General features: G+C 50.3%; 1 protein-coding gene across 1 annotated transcript in view; it reads left to right on the forward strand.

The window, feature by feature from the left end:
• PCDH19 (protocadherin 19) overlaps nt 1-18,867 on the forward strand; it is a gene marked incomplete at its 5' end in the record, with an annotated part of 55,642 nt that overhangs the window by 30,136 nt on the left and 6,639 nt on the right. Inside the window, one exon of the mRNA XM_009642998.1 lies at nt 11-137. Within this exon, the coding sequence (XP_009641293.1) occupies nt 11-137 (127 nt within the window). The remainder of the gene's footprint in view (nt 1-10; nt 138-18,867) is intronic.

The raw sequence follows: 18,867 nt of genomic DNA on the forward strand, positions 1-18,867 counted from the left end.
TGAAGGACAGGGCCACGAGGAGAGCGACCAGACGGACAGCGAGCACGACGTGCAGCGGGGCCTCTACTGCGACACGGCCGTCAACGACGTGCTGAACACCAGCGTCCCCTCCATGGGGTCCCAGGGCCCTGAGCAAGGTGAGCCACCGCCGTGCGCCCCGGGGGGCTGCCCACCCCCCTCCTGATCCCCACATGCCCCATCTGGTGGCTCCGGTGCTGCCTCGGTGGGTGTACAGTGAAGGATGCTTAGCGCTCGCTGGGGATAACGCTGTACATCCTCAGAGCACTGGGTAGGTAGAAATTAATTTTCATGCCACACCTGTCAGGTAAGCAAGCAGTTAGGATTATCCCCTATTCCACAAGCGGAACACCCAAGGCCCTGAGCATCTGCCTGACAGCGATTGGGATTATGGTGGGAATCACCGGCGCCATGGCTGGGGCTGGTCCCTGCCCGGGCTCCTCTCTGGGGTGCAGAGGCTGCGCCCTTCCCCGCGCACTCCCCTTGCCGTCCCCGGAGCTGGGATTATGGTGGGAATCACCGGTGCCGTGCCTGGGGCTGGTCCCTGCCTGGGCTCCTCTCCGGGGTGCAGAGGCTGCGCCCTTCCCCGCGTGGTCCCCTTGCCGTCCCCAGAGCTCGTGCACAGGCGCCGTCTGGGCAACTTTGCCGAAAGGTCAGCGGAGCGTGTAGGCAATTAGCCAGGCATCCCACGAGGGATTAGCTCCGGCCAGTGGGCCAGGGTTTGCGTCTTTTCCCCCCAAATAGGTGGCGGGGTTTTCAGCTCTTAGGCATCCCCACATGCCGGGATGAAGTCCTGCTCCGAAAGCAGACCTGTCTTAGCTAGAGGAAAGAAGTCAGAGGAGTTCAGCTGAGCCCAAGCCGTTGTTTGTACTTGGGCATGAATGTCGCTTTTAATGTCTGATGGATGCAAACATCCTATGCAAACATCCTGTCTTTTTCAATTAAGAAGCCTGAATGCAGTTTGGTGCTCGGGCGCAGGGGAGCCTCGGGGCGCTTGGCTATATCTTGAGATAAGCTGTAGCTGAGGCTCAACTGGAGGCCCCACTGCTAAAAGACTTAAGGGTATGAAAACAAAATGCTGTGATTATGAACTGGTCTTCAGCTGTTTAATTCAATTCATGGTAAACATCATTAAAAGCCTTTGTTTTGCTGTCATAAAAGAGTCAAACGGGGGAGAGAGAGTTCTTGCCATCTGCACCGCCGAATGTGGTTTGTTTTTTTTTTCTGGGGAGAAGCTGATCGCTGTATTAATTCTCGATAGAGTCTGTTAAATGGCCGTAGTTAACCCTGTAAGACTCCGCGAGGAGGGGAACGTGGAGGTCACCTACCCATTCCACACTGCCAGCCACGCTAATTGGAGAGGGATGGCATCCGCAGCGATAATGTATTTCCAGACAACCCTACTGTGGCCAAAGATGAAAAAAATTAAACATTTATATAACTGTACGGTGGCAGTTTAATTCTCCGTGGACCGGCGCCGTGTCAGAGAATGGAGGCTGATAGCTATCATTTATTATTCTTCTATTACAAAGAAATGCTTTTTCATTTCGATCAGGAGAGGGTTTCCTAAGATGCATTTGCAGTAAGGGATGACTGTAGGAGCAAAAATGTTCATAATTGATTCCTGTCCCGTTGAATGGTCTGAGCAACATCTGTTAATTTTTTGTCACATTTCTTCGGCAAAAAAACCAATCTCAATGGATTGCAGATAGGGTTTTACAGAGATTACATTTCTGATAAGTCTGCGTGCCGGCTCTGTTGTGCACCAGATAACAATGCAAATAAGTTAAAGAGGATGAGTTGGAGGCAGAGCTCCTTGGAGTCAGAGGGAAATAAATATGGTCCAATCCATCGTAACAAGAACTCCTTCTTGCATGTAAAATACCCCCCCCCAAATCAAGAGCGTTTCCAGAAGGCGACTTCCAAAGGCCACCAGTGTGGCGGGCTCCCAGTCCCACAACGCCCAGGGGGTTGGTGCTCTTGGCTCTGGTTTATTTTTGGGAGGCCGGCGGCGCATTGCCACCCCACCGGACCTGCAGGCAGCAGGCAGGCGTGCCGGGGGGGCCAGCGATCGCCTCCTCCGGGACCCCCGCTGCCTCGCGCAGAGGAGCAGGGGGGGCTCGCCTGCGAAGTTCCTGGGGTGTTTGCGGAGCAAGGAGTGGAGCAGCGCAGGCGGAGAGGTTAGCAGTTACTGTCATGGAAGCTGAAAAAAAAGGTTAAAGAGAGTATTTTCTGAGCTGATTTGTTGAGCAGGGACTGCAGAAAATAATGAGGAAAATCAAGGCGCTGAGATGATGGTGATAACAGCGGTTCCCGCGTGATTAAAGCGACAGTTCTGGCATGGTAATTTTTACCCGATTTCGGGTCAGAGTGACAAGGCGGGGAGGAAACACAACAAGTTCAATGCCAAGGCTGCACAGGACCAGTGGGCTGACCACCACCCCGAGTACACCGTCCGCGGCCGAAGGACAGCCTGGCAGCACATGTCCCCATGCTTTGCCTTTGCTCGCCATCCCTGCTCCAGCCCCGCATCTCACGTAATCCCAGAGAAACAGGATGGGAGAGTTGCCAGGGTTTGCTTGTTGATGTTAACGACCTTGCTTGGGAGCCTGGCGAGGTGCCCCAGTGGCCAGGCTCTGCTGGGCTTGGACCTTGGCTTGTAACACCCCAAGTCCTTCATGAGTGGCCAACCCTCAGACTTCATCAGATAATTCGTGAGTCTTTACCCAGTGGGTAATCCTGGATCTGCCAAGGCAGGGTGCTGGTCGGCAGAAATCCTTGCAGCACGGTGGTAGAGGACGATCCCTCTGTGGTGGCACCGGGGGGTTAGCGTGGACCTGTCTGGCCAGCCTTCACCTACTGGGATGCTGGATTTCCTGCAGATAGAGGTAGGCATGGATGGGTCCCAGCTTCTTTAGTGTTCTTAAACCAGTGTGTGAGCCTGGCACTGGTGGTGAGTATGTGGCCATAGGAGCCCTGGGGACCTGCTGCAGGTGCTGAGGTGGCCTCGGGGCCCTCGTGGATGGGATTGGCCCCACCTGCCAGTCCCACTGGCCACAGCCCTTCTTCTTCCTTTGGAAATCACTTAGATTTCCAGAAAAATGGCAAAGTAGTGTGGAGGGTGTTGAGCTTTAGTGGGCAGCAGCAGGTCATCAGAAATACCACCTGGAGCTCAGCCACATTGCTGGTTTTGGGAGTAGGACTTCTGGCCTGTCCTTCTTTACCTCAGGATCTTAATTATTGATTATAAATTCATCAGCTGAAAAGATTGCTTTAATTGCTCTAATATGTACCCAATTTAGAGTTCATTATCGCCCAGAATTGTTTTCCTTCCCCTGCTAATTGATACCAAATGGGACGCCGAGGAAGGCGGGCACCGGCGCCACTCCACCTTTCGCGATTGCCTCGCTGCTGTTTAATTGTTTGTTTATTTGTGGAGGTGTTAAGCGCTGCTAGAAGTTTATATGCACTCCTTTCCTAACGGTGTCCTCAGCTGAACTTCCAAACGGATTTGTTTGAGAAAGGGAGGTTTCCAAGCGGCTGGTGGATCTCAGTGACGTTTTGGGTTGGCTGGAGAAGTCTGCTGGAGGATGGGGGGAAATCCTGGGGTCCCCCAAAGTATCCTGGCCTATTTCACCGCAACATTCTGCTGTAACCTTGACTCCAAGTCCAGCACTGGAGGGAACCGTGATTTCCAGCGAGGAGGTGAAGTGCTGGGCAGGAGACCCACCACCGGCATCGCCTCCATGGACGGGGGGGGCAGCCATGGGAGCTTTGCCGTCGGGTTTGAAGCTCCTGGCACCTGTTCCTCCCAGCAACGTGGGGAAATCTCAGCGTGAAATGTTTTCCAACACTGCTGAGCGTGGCAGTGCTTTTCCTGGGAAATGGCAGCGCGGACCAGATGTTTCGCAGGGTAATTGAAAATTCCATTTTATCAGAAAGCATTTGCTGTCAAAAAGTTTTATCTTTACTTCAACAAAGAGGTTGATGAGATCCCTCAGGACCTGAATTAGCATCTTTGAGGCTAGATTCTCTGTTCTGTGATTCAGGTAGTTATTCCTCCCTTGGTTTTGCTCATACTGGGACCTTTTTTTTTTTACATCCCTTTGCCCTCTTCCCAACATAAGGTTCATGCAGGTTTGGCTTCTTTTCTCTGTGTGGATGTATATGGGCACCTAGACCTGCTTAAATCTTTTCTAATATGTTTTTCACCTTGCCTTGAGCCAGAGCCATACTTGTACTCTGTAAGTCCTAGGAGCTCTTTGCCAGCATAGAAATCAGAAAGGAACTATTTCAAATATGTGTTTTTAATGTTAGAAGCAACAGATTTCAAATTTATCTTAATCCCCGGTGCTGACCGGTATTTTTGCCATCAGTTGTAGAAGGAAAATCATTGGCCCAATGAAGCAGTGATTCACTGTTTAAGGTAAAAATAGAATTCAAAAGAAAATACGAAAATAATAAACACACACTAATCACAAAAAAGCCAGCGTTGGAAATAGTCACCACAGCCATAAAATAGCAAAAAAGCTTTAAAATCAAAGTGAGAGGGGTTTTAAGCAATGTCAGTAAGGTGTCTCTACAGAGAATTGCCTCTAAAAGCATCGCTTCCATTTTTCTGATGCCAGATCAGCAGTAAAGGTTGGCCTGAAATGTCATCTGGAAAGACCTGATCCTGCATACATTTCCACATTTGAGTAACTTTGCTCACATAGGTGGTTTAATTGCGTCTGAGTCTCATAAACTCCAGCAAGACAAAGGGTTCTTTGAATAGAAATGGGTTACACTTAAATGCTTACGTTAAGTCTCCTTCATACTATCGCACAGTACAGAAGGAGGCTTGGATGTAAAGGAGAGCCGGGCGCATGGTACCCACCAAAACTTGTCTTGCTGGTTGCATCCCGAATTACTCAGATGCGTGGTCATTTAGGAGATCAGGTTTTATCTAGCATATTCCAATTGGTTCTTACGCTCATCTCCGTAGTATCTGGATGCATTTCAGTCGTGAATTGAGAACATGACTAATGGTATTAACCGGAGGCAAACACCGGTATTAGAAGCTGTTGATTTTTTAAGCTGATTTCCAGCAGTCGTTCCACCTGCACCTTCCTCCCTTTTACTCTGCAGAAAAGCCTTTCTGTAGAGCTGTATGTACATGAAGACCTAAGCGACACATTCTGGGGTTTTGGAGGCTGGAGATACAGCTGCATTTCTCTGGAAGTTTCTACAAATTAATAAAAATACCCACTCTCTTGTATTCGTATATGCAGCACAAGACATAAGTTATAACATTCATATGTGAGTGACAGCACATCCCTTAAGATGGATAAAAGCTGTAAGCTTTCTTTAGAGGGCAATGTCAATTATTACAGCTCTTCTGATTTCTGTATTATTGCACGGATCTCTCGGTAAAGCAGCCTCAGCGAGCTCCGTGGTGCTCCTGCAGCGGCCAGCCTGGAGGGAGCAGTCAGCTTCTCACAGTGCTTTGAAAGCCCAGAGCAGGATTTTTATGACGAGTGGGTAAGCTGGGCTTTGGGAAAGAGGAGTTGGTTGTCTTGTGATTCCTACCCTTTTGAATGATCACCTATTGAGCATCTAAGGCAGCTTATGGCTGGCTGGCGTGGTGGTTACCGATGCTTTTGTACACGCTCTCGCTATCCTCCCCAAGCGCCCGCTCCTGCGGACACTGCCCAGCCGGGCTCGCAGGGGGACGTAATGTCTTTTATTAAACCAGTCTATGTAACTGGAAAAAAAGCACTTGGACTGACAAGCCTCTCTTCAGGTTGACCCTCGCGGCTGCCAGGTACGCGGTGCTTAGCTCCGTCGTCAGCGGGTGATCTGGGCAGGCAGAGCTGGACACCGGGTCAGGCTGCCCGGCCGATGGGCTCAGCTCCCGTCACCGACACATTGCAGCAGAGCAGGGCAGCCGTCGCACGAGGAGGTTTAATCCAGGCAGGGATGCTGTGGCTGGCACGGACAGGTCCCGCGCGAGGAGGTTTAATCCAGGCAGGGACGCTGTGGCTGGCACGGACAGGTCCCATGCATTGCTTCTTCCTTAGGTTCGTAGCTCTGGAGCATCGAACGCAGTTTCATAGTATCATAGAATCACAGAATGTTTTGGGTTGGAAGGGACCCCTAGAGGTCATCTAGTCCAACCCCCCTGCAGGGAGCAGGGACACCGCTAACTAGATCAGGTTGCTCAGAGCCCTGTCCAACCTGTCCAGTTTGGAGGAGTCCTCGCTGGAAACGGATGGTGGGGCGGGGGTGACGCTGAAGTCCCATCCGCAGCAATAAATGAACGCCGATCCCTTTCTGCACCAGCAGAACTAAATAACAAACAGATGTGCAACTTCCTCTGTTTACATAAGAAGCATTATCATATATCCCACATTCCTAGCCCTCTTTCTTCGGTTTTCAGGTTCCTTCCATCAAAAGATAATTCTTGCAACGTCTCCATCACTGCAGCTACTCGGTCCAGTGTCACAGGAGTTATAACCTTTAGATCCTCAAGTCCTTTCCCTCTCAGCTCAGAAAACACTCAGCAGATGTGAATATTTTGGCAACTTTGAGAGGAAAATTAAAACTTGGATCCGTGCCCCGTTGTGTAGGTTTGTAATGGATGAATGATCAACCCAGAAAGTTGGAGGGTTTCTAGTGTTTCATTCTACTTTTTAATGAGATTTTGTCAAATTTAGTTATTGCTTACCCATATTTTTGCTGGGTGACTGGAGAGCAATTTATAGGAGATATGAAGAAGTGTAACTTCTGATTAGATAGCTTCAGCTTCTATTTGTGCTTAGTTTTGTTAGCTGCTCCGAAACTCCAGCCTTGGCAGAAGGGTCGCAGGGAAGATCTCTGTCAGGGTTCAGCTGAAGGACGGGGCAGTGCTAACCCTGGCTCTCCCAAAGCATCCTTTTCCAAAACACCACGCCATTCTTGTTTTTTTTAAAATATTTCTAAGATAAATAAACAGTTTGGTCAAGCTTGCAGCTTCCTTTTCCCTTATAAACAAGCCAAAAAAAGGCTCACGTGGGCTTTTTTTTTTTCTTTTCTTTTGCCAGTAACGTCTAAGGAAACCATTAACACTTTCTGTCTCGCAGCAGTTAAGACTAGCAAAATGGTCAAGGTAATGGCCATCATATTTAACAGTAGGGAAGGTATACGAATAAAACCCAACCTTCTGCTAACGCAGCAAGCCAGCACTTCCCCATCTCCTCCTGTAATCAATCTACATCGTTAATGACTCTGAAAACAGACTGAACTGCTGGGGCTGGCACTGGGAAACTTGCATTACAAACTAACCATCTCTTATTAACCTTTCGGTGTTTCCTTCACAACACTAATTAGAGCCAAATAAAACTACTGTTTGTGAAACTCTTAAGTTAAAATACAATTTTCAGAGGAAATACGGTAAACTCCAGAGCTCCTGTTTGCTTGGCCTTTCTTTTTAATTATGATGGAGGATGGCTGTTACTTGTTTAACAGAGGCTTACATGATTAATGCTGCAGTGTTACTGTAATTAAAACGGCAAAAAAAGATGTGATTGGAGCCCGTATAATTTACAGACATCTTGGCATTCTGGTGGCAGAGCAGCTCTAAGTGTTGCAAAGAGGAATCATAAAAATTTATTCTAATTAAAATTGCCAGATTGACTAAACAACAGGTGACTTACGTAACTTGAGCGACTTGCTCTCGGGGTGAGAAATCATCTGAAATCAGTGAATTATACAAAGCTGTCTTTTATTCTACCAAATGGGAAAGTGTGCGCTTACCATGGCAACCTGCATCAATTTTGCAGCCGCTGGAAAATACAGGGCCCTTTATTAAAGGAATAATCACCGCAAACAGCGCGCTGACCCTCGGCTCCGCGGGCGCGGGGTGCGCAGCAGGGCGACTTTCCGAGCAGCTTTCTGGGCACGGACGGTTGCCATTAGATTAAATCCCCCCCCCCCGCTGTAGCGAAACACGCCGCTGGCAGTGCGGGGGTGATTTGGGTACGGCGCTGGACCGGCATCTCCGGAGAGGGGGGTACAAGTTGGGTGCCTGTTTTGGTTTGGGGTGTTTTTTCTCCCAAAAAAGGGGTGCATATAACTTTGTAAGTGCAATAATTTGGGCCTCTCCTAATTATGCTTGCCTGCTGCGGAGAGCTGGCGGGCAGGGGTGTGCATCTGCCCTGGGGGCAGGGGAAGGAGCCCACCCGTCCCCGAAATACGGTGCCTATGGGCGAGTGTCTGAACTGCTCCAGTTCCAGCAGGTAACTGCTGAAGGGAGACGTACCACTGGGTTCCTATGTAGGTTGTTTTACTAAATGATCTATCTAATAATATATAAGTCAAAACTTGGTAATAATTGGCACCAAACAGCAAGGAGAACTTGCAGCTTTTATCCGTCTTTGGGGAAGTGCTGCCACTCAAAACTCGCGAGTGCTATGTTTTATTTCTCATACGGCATATATGAATGTAAGAGAGTAGATATTTTAAAATGGGTCACGGAATTATTAAGAGGTTTGGCAGCCTTTCCTCATGGTAGAGAGGCAGGTACGCCGCGGAGCGGGCCGGGCTGGGAAGCAGGAGCGCTAAGTTTGTGGTGCCTTTGCTCAGTGATTTCCCTTTCCATCCTGCATTTAAGCCCCGTGTATGTTTGGAAAGTAAGTTCTTTATAGCAAGTGTATTATAGATATATGCTAGCCACAATGTGTATAATCACAGTAAGCATAATGTGGCCCCATTTTTGCTGAATATCTGTAATAGTAATGATCAGCTTCCCCCCTCTCAGCGTTAGCTCCCTTAGTGTTTTTATTTTTCAGCAGAAACCCTTTTTTCTTCCATTTTCCTTATCGTATTTTCGCCCTTTTCCAGGCGTGGGGAACGACTCGCTTTGTAACCAGCTTCATTAGCTACTCGCACGTTGTGTTTCATTACGATACCCACAGCCAGCTGCGGGTGACAGCGTGTGGCAGCGGGTGACCGGCGGTCACCTCCGGGCAGTGACAGTCACACTCGGGGCAGGGAAGTGGAGTCAGGTCGAGATGGGTTGGGCTCGAGGTCTGGGTGCAGTAAACAGGAGGACATCTGGATATGCGGAATGGCTGACTGTCGTGAAAGCGGAGCTTTATCCTGCAAAAATCCTGGGTTAGTGTCAGTCCCTGTAGGAAAAGGAGAAAATTGAACCACACAAAAAAAAAAAAAAAAAAAAAAAAAAAAAAAGAGAAAAAAACCCTCTCTGAATTGAAGCAATAGGAAATGAAAATTGCTGAGATATACTGTCATGTGGGTAGTGGTGCTACCAACCTTGTGCTGCAGTAATTACCTCTATGCATGCAATTTGTGCTCGGCTACGACTGATTTCCCACATCATCCGGTGCCCAAGCTATATTCAATCAGTCCCAGCTGGAGAAAACTATCTTGGATCATTTGGTGAGATTTCACCACAGATGCTACCTTGTGTCTTACGGAAGTGCGCGCGAGTGCCGCGCCAGTGAGCCTGCCTGGCACGGGGTGGGGGTGTGGGGACGGTGACGGGAGGTCCCCTGCGGCCAGAGGGGGGCCTGGTGGCACAGCAGGGGGGCTGCGACATCCTGCAGGGTGCTGAGCGCCTGCAGCTGGTGGAGCCAAAGGTGAGGAGCTTCTGGCCCTTTCGAGGGAGAAGACTTTGCTCTGCTGGGCGCACGCTGGAGAGAGCAGGTTTTGTGGTTGTTCTTGCACTGGTTTCTGTGAAAAATGGAAGAGCAAAGAGCATTGGTCGGAAATCTTTGCAAGAAGCCTGAGGAAAGTGGGTGTCCACATCGTTTGCAAACCAAAATAGGTTGGGCACCTGATTTCCCCTGACTGCTTTGGAAGCGTCGGCTTCATTAAAGAGACAAGGTGGGATTGCGGCTGGGGGGGGGAGAGCAGACAGTGCTGCCTCGTCTGCTCGGGCATGTTCTCCAGTCACAGAATTGCGGAATCGCAAGGGTTGGAAGGGACCTCGGGAAATCATCCAGTCCAACCCCCCTGCTAAAGCAGGTTCTCCTAGAGCATGTTACACAGGACTTCATCCAGGCAGGCTTTGAATATCTCCAGAGAAGGAGACTCCACAGCCCCCCTGGGCAGCCTGTTCCAGTGCTCTGTCACCCTCAGAGTAAAGAATTTTTTCCTCATATTCAACTGAAACCTCTTATGCTTCAGTTTGTGCCCATTGCCCCTTGTCCTGTCGCTGGACACCACTGCAAAGAGTCTGACTCTGTCCTCATGACTTCCACCCTTAAGATATTTGTATGTGTTGATGAGGTCCCCTCTCAGTCTTCTCTTCTTCAGGCTGAACAAGCCCAACCCTCTCAGCCTTTCCTTGTAGGGGAGATGCTCCAGTCCCTTTATCATCCTAGTTGCTCTCCTCTGGACTCTCTCCAGGAGTTCCTCATCTTTCTTGAACTGGGGAGCCCAGAACTGGACCCAGTGCTCCAGGTGGGGTCTCACCAGGGCAGAGTAGAGGGGGAGAACCTCCCTCGCCCTGCTGGCCACACTCCTCTTAAATGCACCCCAGGATACCATTGGCCTTCTTGGCAACAAGGGGACACTGCTGGCTCATGGTCAGCTTGTCCTCTCCGGATTTGCCCTGCGAGGGGAACAGCTTTCTCCATTCACCTAACTGTGCTCCTGGATTTGACACAGTGCAGTGAGAAGTTACAACGGGGCAGCTCCCGTTCGGGAAGAGGAATTTGGCTAGAAACCTGAAGTCAAAATCATGCGTAGCAGCAATCCAGGAAAGGTCAGAAGTGGTTTGGGGAGTGGTAGGCGTGTTAGTGGAGGGTGTAAATACCTTTGGGGAGGCTCCAGCACACCCAGGTGGGTCTCTGGGTGGGCGCTATGTATATGCTGGACTTCCATGTGGTTCTCACTCTCTGCATTTCCCAGCTGAGTTATCTGTGCTGCTGACGTTGCCGCTCACGTTTCTGCGTCTTCTCGATGCTCTGCTCGGCCCGTCCTCACCGCGTCTCCTTTGACGTTGCCGCTCACGTTTCAACAGGAGCCGCGTCTTCTCAATGCTCTGCTCGGCCCGTCCTCACCGCGTCTCCTGCAGCAGGCTCCATCCCCGGGCACGCAGGGCTGCCGCCCGCCTCGCAGCCCTCGCCGCTTGGCTTCCCTGCCCTGCATCTGTCCTGGCAGGCGGTGCTTTTGCAGCCGCTCTCGGATTAGTTTTGGTCCCTCACATGCATTGATTTACAGACCTTTCCTCGGCAATACAGCTTTTCTCGATGACGGTCCATGAAGCGCATGATAACTCAGCAGCCTAAATTATTCAGGCAAATTGAATGTGTTTGGCTTGTTCCAAACTTTTGTTTCCTTTCAGCGCTGTCAGGAGAACAGGTAGCCGTGATGCTTGTATCCAACTCATTCCAGTGCCAGGGAGACACAAACAGCTCAAGTATAACCCGTGTTTTACCTTGTTCATCACTTATTTCCACCTTCAGCCGTGCTTTTTCTGGGCACTTTTGGGCCTTGTAAAAACGCATCTAGGGTTGCTCCCTTCTGGTACGCTGCCGGGCTCTGGGAAGTCACTTCATCTCGTGGTGGAAACACCCTTGTAAAATCCAAAGAAAGTTCTGTATCTGTTCCACCCTTCAGCCACGTGTCCTTTTGTGGAAGTATATTCACTCATGCAAATGTTTCAACCCGTTAGTCCTCACTGTAGGATCCGGGAACCTCACATTAATGAAGACAAGTAATTAAAGTGAACAATTCCACCTGCAGTTCCCTCGTCGCCTGACCTCTGCTTTGTCAGTCTTCCTCCATTGTATTGGGTAGATCTGTCCAATTAATTCACTACGAAATCCCTTCACTGGGCAGACGTGCCTTGCAGCGAGCGAAGAGCTCTGGCACGTCAGGTGGAGAGGAGAAGCTTTGTCCGTGCAAAAATGTCCCCTTGCTTTCTGGAGAATGCTCTGCATGGGGAGCTTCTGGGTACAGCTGAAGGCATTGGCTTTCGTTCTCCAAACCTGTGTCTGGAGATTTAGGACCTGACTCAAAGCCTGCTGAATCCATCACGACTCTTTCAGCCGAGACCATTGGGCTTGAAATAGGACCCTGGAGAGATGGCATCCTCGGGGGACGTGCTCTGGACTTTGCTTGAGACATCGGTCATCTCAGCCTGTGTTCAGAAGTGAACTCGGGGAGAAGATACCTGCTACTAAGCATCCCTCTGATTCAGCCAACCAGGCACAGCCGCTGCGGGAGGATGGAAGTTTGCCTTGGAAAATTCTAGCTGCAAATGAGATGCATGATTTTAGGAATTAGAATAATTACCCCCTGGAACAGGTTCCCAAGGGGTGTGATATATTCTGTATCACTTAGAGTCTTTAAATCACATTTGCATGTTTTTCCTAAAAGCGTGCCTAGTCACTCAAAGTGAAGGGCCGTGCTTGAGAAGCACAGCGTGACAAAGCCGAGCATCCCGTGGTTTGCAAGGGAGCAGAGCAGGGAGGCACCGCAGTCTCGTGTGGATTAAGCTCTGCAGATCCCTGGAGGAGTGGGTTTTGGCATGTCCTTGAGCAGAAGAGCTCACGACCGTCCCTTTGGCTGGTGCTGGCTGCCGTGCAGGAATGTGCAGAATTGAGCAAGCAACCATGCTGGAGATGATTCAGGAGTGAACTCCCCCAGCCAAAATCTGCCTTCCCTTTCCGAACACACACAGTCCCTTCCTCGCTGAATCAGCCGTCCCCAGGGGCTGAGCAATCCTGGCTGTATCAGTGTTTCCAGGACCTTCCTTCCCACCGCTCCCTAAATGATGAGAGCGTTTTTGAAGACCTCATTTCCTGGACTTTCCCTTTTATCTCTCCAAACAGCAAGTAAACGAGCAGCCCTTTAGTTTTTAGTTACTGCTTCTGCACCCGGTGAGCTATCAGAGGCTGTTGACAACGACTTTTCTCTTTTCCATGCTCCTGCCTGCAGGATTTGGGGAGATAACTCATATGGTCCTGGTGCTTTGTCAACTTTCAGCAGTTGTAATTGCCTAATGATCAGTGGCTGATGCTGTTTTTAAACCTGTTAACCCAGCCCCAGCTTTTGTTTCTGTTTCCCACCCCACCTCAGGTGCCACCGGCGCCCGCTGGGGGGTATGGATGCAGCAGGGTGCTACCCACGCTAGGGAACTGCGCTCAGGGGCACAAATAATTAAGGAATAACCCCACGGAGAGCCAGATGCTTTCCAGGATGAATCTCCTCTCGCCTGCCCCGACGCTCGTGCTGGCCCCCAGAGCCTGGTGCTGGGTGGTGACGGTGGTCCATCGCCCTGGGCCCTGGCAGATGCTCTGGAGGAGGCTGTCGCTGGTAGGGTGTTGCTATTTAGCAGCCTTTGTGCCATTTTTGCTCTTCCATTTCTCGGGTGCCTTTTCCACCTTCGTTATCATTTTTTTAGAGCTCTAATTGGCTGCATTGTGTGCTATCACCTTCTTTGCTGTGCATCCGAGGTGCCCAACTGGCTGGTGCCGTCTCTCGTAGCTCCCGTCGCTCATCCTCGCCTCTTCCAAGGCTGTTTCTTACTTAATGGCACACACTGAACATTAGTGCATTACCATCCCTTTTCCAAGAACAGTCTCCATCCACTCTTCTCTCGTCCCCCAGTGCCTCATCCAATTTAATTAATTATACTTAGTATATTACGCATCCTGTCAAAGTTTTTCCTTTCCGAGGTTTAATGGTTTTTTAATTCTAATGCATGCTGCATGTGTAAGTGTTTTAGAAATGAGGCGAGCGTGCAGTGGCAAAGAGGCAGCATTACATCTGCGTGCCGCAGACAGCGAGGGTGGATCCCTGTAGAGAGGCTCCAGCGGAATTACTGCAGGACCGCGCTGCCTGCCTGCCCGTTGCATCCCCCTTCTTGTGCTCCGGGGGAAAATCAGGCAGGTTCCCACTGCCGAGGGGCACGTTTGGGTTAAACCTACCCCCTTTAAGGTGCACCTCATGCTCCTGCCGCAGAAGTGGGCACCCGGCCGGTGGCTTAGCCCCAGCACCGGCCTCGTCTTCTCGGCTGCTGCAGCCCCGTGGTGAACTCCAGTGTAATGAACTTGACTCTTCTCCTCGCGCTAACTCTGTCTGAAAGCACCAAATTACATCAGTCATTTCAGCCTTGCTTTATCCCTTTGAAGAAAGGCTGCGTTAAGGATGTGGCGGGGACTAGACTAATCAGGTAACGCCGGCTGGGGCTGGTACCTATCGCTCTTTATTTCCCAGTGACAGTGAAAAGGTTTGGTCAGAAAAGTGGTTCAGGAGGAATGACTTTGTGGGGTCTTATATTTACTAGCTTTGGGTATTTCCAGATAAAACCTGCTCAGACTAAGAGGGTTGTGGGTTGGTGAGTTGGTTTTTTTTTTCTTGCCCGTTGGTGTTGCAAAGTGCTTAGGTTTTGAAAATGCAGCTGGGCTCTGTCTGTCTGTCACCCCATCACCGGCAGTAACGACGCCCTGGTGCAGTGTAGCTGACAGCCCCGTGAACCGGGGCCAGGAGCCAACACAATCCAGCCTGACCTTGGGGCAGCGCTGCAGAAACGCGTCTTGGAGAAACCAGAAATCATCGGAGGCTGCTGCAGGCAGAGGCTGGGCCAGAAGTCTGCCCTGCTGGAGCAGCGCTGGAGCAGCCCGCCTCGGGGAGCAGGACCCCCCCCGCCCCTGTGTTGGAGCCCCAGCAAGGGAGTGCATGGCAGGGTCCCAGTCTGGCGTGCAGACCCCCCCGCATCAGGCTGGGCATCGGTGCATGAGCACCCACGGGTTGGCACCATTGCTTTCCTTGCAATACTTGCACAGGTCCTGAAAATACGGTCATCGTCCATTCCCATTGCTCAGCTGTCTCCCAGCAGCTCTTCAGTTTATAGCCCCAAACTTGAGGGCTCATTTTCCATCTCACCCCCATGGCTGCAGGGCCAATGGGATGGGACGAGATGGGATAGAATGGGATGGGACAAGATGGGATGGGACGAGATGGGATGGAATGGGATGGGGACCCCACCTGCATTGCTGGAGGTTGAGCTTGTCCGTGACTCACAGGTAATGTTGTTTCCCTTGGCTTATAATGAGGTTTTAGATTTGACTCTTGACCTTATCATAATTTTATGTGTCTATTTATAGACTATGTTCACTCTTTTCATTAATGAAGGTAAACTTAACTGTTTCAGCTGAATTAAATGGGCCAGATTCCCATGCTTTGGCAATGCCATGATCTCTTCTGGTGGCCATGGGGCCAGTCTAACCCTCAGCTGGCGTTCCCCTGGCATTGCTATTATCCCTCGTCGGCGCAGAGCCGGAGCCTCCTTTGAGCCCTCGGTGTAGATCCATGGCCGCTGCAGAGAGGAACAGGAGCATCCTTGTGTCGCAGTGAGTCGCGGTGCTGGATCGGACCGTGGGCGCTCTTGGGTGCTGGAAAATGTAGAGCAGCTTTTGCAGACCGGTCCCTGTTCCCTGTGAGATTTTCTGATGCACCTGACAGCCTGGGCCACCATCTCATCATGGGACATCCCTGTGCTTCAGGCAAGGGGATCCGCCAGCATGGAAAAGGCTTGTGTTCAACCGAAAAACCCAAAGCATTCAAGTAGAACACCAGAGAGGGAATAATGCTGAGCTCCAGGGTGGAGGAGCACGAGGTCAATGTCATGATGAAGGATGGCCACCACCCACTGCTTTTGGTTTTAAAAAAAAAATAAAAAAAGGGGAAAATTCCCCAGCTATCTCTCAAGGGTGGGGAACGCCCCATCGTGCTGGGAAGCCTTCCAGCTCCCTCCGCTCTTGAGAGCTGCGCACTTTTCAAAAGTACAAAGAGCTTCTCATAATGTTTTGCCTTGTGGGTACATCTATGATTAATTCCGTGCGAGCATTACTGGTGCAATAACAATACTGGAGGTCCTAAAACTGCAAAAGGAAACACATTTGGCTCGTACTTCATACACAATCACTTACACTTAAGCTATTGATAGTTGATTGGGATCTGTAGACTGCTGGGCTGGTGCCACTGGGTTTCTGAGCGCGTTCAATGGCTGGAACAGACAGTGAGGCTGTAGGTTTTGGCAAGCTGTAGGTCTCATTAGTCAGGCTGACTGTATCTGACACGAGAGATTCCCATCCACCAAGATGAAGCTCACTTCCCTAGGCTTTGGCTGACGTCCCAACAATATTTACATGAAGGACAACAGAGGATCAGTGTTAGATTAAGGCTGTGAGTTTCCAGTAGGCAGACAGTTAAATATTCTATTGAAATACTCTTTTGATTATTTAGATAATAATGAAGTTTATGCATGTCCTTGAGAAATCTGGGGAAAGGCAGTTGTTTTATGCTAAGCATGCAAAGATGTGTTTAATCTTGATAATAGGAGTAAATTATGTATCAGCGTTTATAACCTCAGCTCCTTTATTTCTCATTTGTTGTGTGGAAGCACCAGGACCCTCACAGGGACGGGAGAGCCGCCTTGGGCGGGTGGGCAGGAGAAGGGGGCCGGCTGGGGTCTCGCTGGCATCCCTGCTCCTGCCAGCAGCCTGGCCCTCCGCATCCCTGCGAGGAGAGGAGGAGGAGGAGGAGGATGGCATGTTCTGCTTCGTCCAAGCCACGGGAGGTGCTGGCTGCGGTAGAGCCTTTGCCGTGAGCCCCCCAAGGGGCGTGCGTCGGCGCGGCTGCAGCGAGGGCAGGGGCGCTGCTCCGACGGGTGTGGGGCCAGGAGCCGGCCCGGTACCAGTGGCTGGGAATTGCTTCTTATCTCCCCCAACTGCAATTTCTGTTTTGTTGGGTTTTTATCAGGATCATGGAGTAGCTGTTTTCTGAGCAACGCCTCATTTTGAATGGGACAGGGTAATAATTTGATTTATGGCTGCTGTTGGAACGTGGCTGCCTGGCTGGTCCCGTGTTACCCCAACGGAGTGTGTGAATTTGTCTGTTGCGGGTTTGACAATAGTGGAGAAAAGTAACCTTTGGATTAATTTGTTTTAGCGACTAAAGTCCCATTAAGCAGAAGGCAGCTGGTGTCAAAGGCATAAACGGAGACAAAGTTTTGCTCCCAATCGTGGGAAATGTGTTTAAACAGACTAGAAATGCTTCCATCTCTGCAGGGTATAATATACTCAAATGGTTACATTAACATGAAAAATAAAATATAAGAAAGAGAGAATTTAGGACAATCCCTCTGTATCCAGTGTTAATGAAATTGAATTCCAGTAATGAAGTCAAAGGGTTGTATTCTGCACTCGTGCAGGCAGCGCAGTGGCTGCCATTAGCATTAACAGGAGCCGTGCCTATGAATTACGGAGCCGTAATGGTTTGAGATGGAAACGGTCTATCGGATCCCGGAGTGCCCTCCTCTCCAAGGACCGGATCCTAATGAGCCCTGGATCGAGGCATGAGTAGTGGAGTTTCGGAGGTGAAATCCCCGCCGCTCAGGGGCCAGCACGAGCTCTACGGACCACTTAAGAAAAGGATTAATTGGAGTTTAAATGGTGTGTTCCGCCGGCCCTCTGAAAGGGAATTAATTTTGCCTTGTGAATGAGGTGGGGATTGGCCCGCGGTCCCAGATAAAGGGGGGCAGCCAGCATCACATTGCATTCCAGCCCATAATACCTTCTGGGTCTGGCTCTGCTGTAGTGCATGGCGTGCCCAAATACCAGCTCCTCTTGCTTCGGGTGATTGCCCTCCTTCTCACAGCTGCCTTCTCATCCCAGAGGCGTGCCCGGGAAGGCATTTTATTCCGGATAAAATCTTTTGCATCAAACCTATCCTTAGCCCTCCGGTGTGTCGCACCCCAGACGTGTCGGCGTGCCAGTCTTCATGATCCAGGGACTGCTCCACAGAAGAAAGGGCGTTATTAGTGGTAGTATAGAGGCCAGGAAGAGGTGAAATGGGCCAACCCCCCAGCTGGTGTAAATCAGCGTGGGTCCTCGGTGCTTCCTGGGCGCGGGGTGTACCTGCAGCAACCGGGAGCGAGCCCCGGCCCATCCCTCCACTGATCATTAGAGAAGCGCTGCCCATGAGCTGCATTCAGCCATGGGTCCTTATCAGCAGTTGCCTGATAAATTAATCTAATTCACATCCCTCATTCCGCTAAGATAATTCCTCGCAGGCATTTGCTTTGTCCGAGCACTGTTGACCTCCGGTGCCGGGACAGACAATCCAGGATTAAAAATACAGCGTTTTTTAGCTCGCATAAATCCCAAACAATGGCGAAAGAGAGGAAAAGAAAGGCTCCTCGTTGCGGTAAAGAGCATTTGTCACTGTCCCTGGTTATTAGTATCCTCCGAGCATTGTGCAAGGGAAGCCACGCCAGGATTACATTTCTGCATAGACTGGAGGTTTCTTATTAGGAAAGGCGAAGAAGGCTCTGTAAAAGCCCGTAGGTCAAAAATATAATACACTATTCCCCACCTCTTGTTTCCTGATATCATGCTATTACGGGAGATAAGGGAGAGGTGCAGAGTCTTAATTTATAAGCAGATGATGAACCACGGCTGGGGACTGTTTGTGTTTTGCTCAAGCTTGTTATTGTATCTGGAGCATAATGCGGTGGATCGCCGCTCCCGAGCCGGTGGGGTGGAGGGGCGGTGGGTGGGTGCTGCCCGGTGGCTCGGGGAGATGCCCCACACCTCGCGGTGCACAGTCCCAAGAAAATTCAGGTGCCGGAGTTGAAAAGAAACCCCCCAGTAGCTGGCAGAGGAGTGTTAAATAATGCAGCTGCGCATTGTCCATGAAAGATGGCTAACCGTGAGTAAACATCAACAGCAATGTTTGATCCCTTCATGTTTACTATTTATTCATATTTATTATTCATAAATTCTGTCACAAATGTTAGGCCTGCACCCCAGCGAGACATTTGTATTTTATTTTAAGTTTGATTCTGCCCCCCCC

The sequence above is a fragment of the Egretta garzetta genome, unplaced genomic scaffold, assembly GCF_000687185.1.
Source record: "Egretta garzetta isolate BGI_Z169 unplaced genomic scaffold, ASM68718v1 scaffold220, whole genome shotgun sequence".
Taxonomy (NCBI): Eukaryota; Metazoa; Chordata; class Aves; order Pelecaniformes; family Ardeidae; genus Egretta; species Egretta garzetta.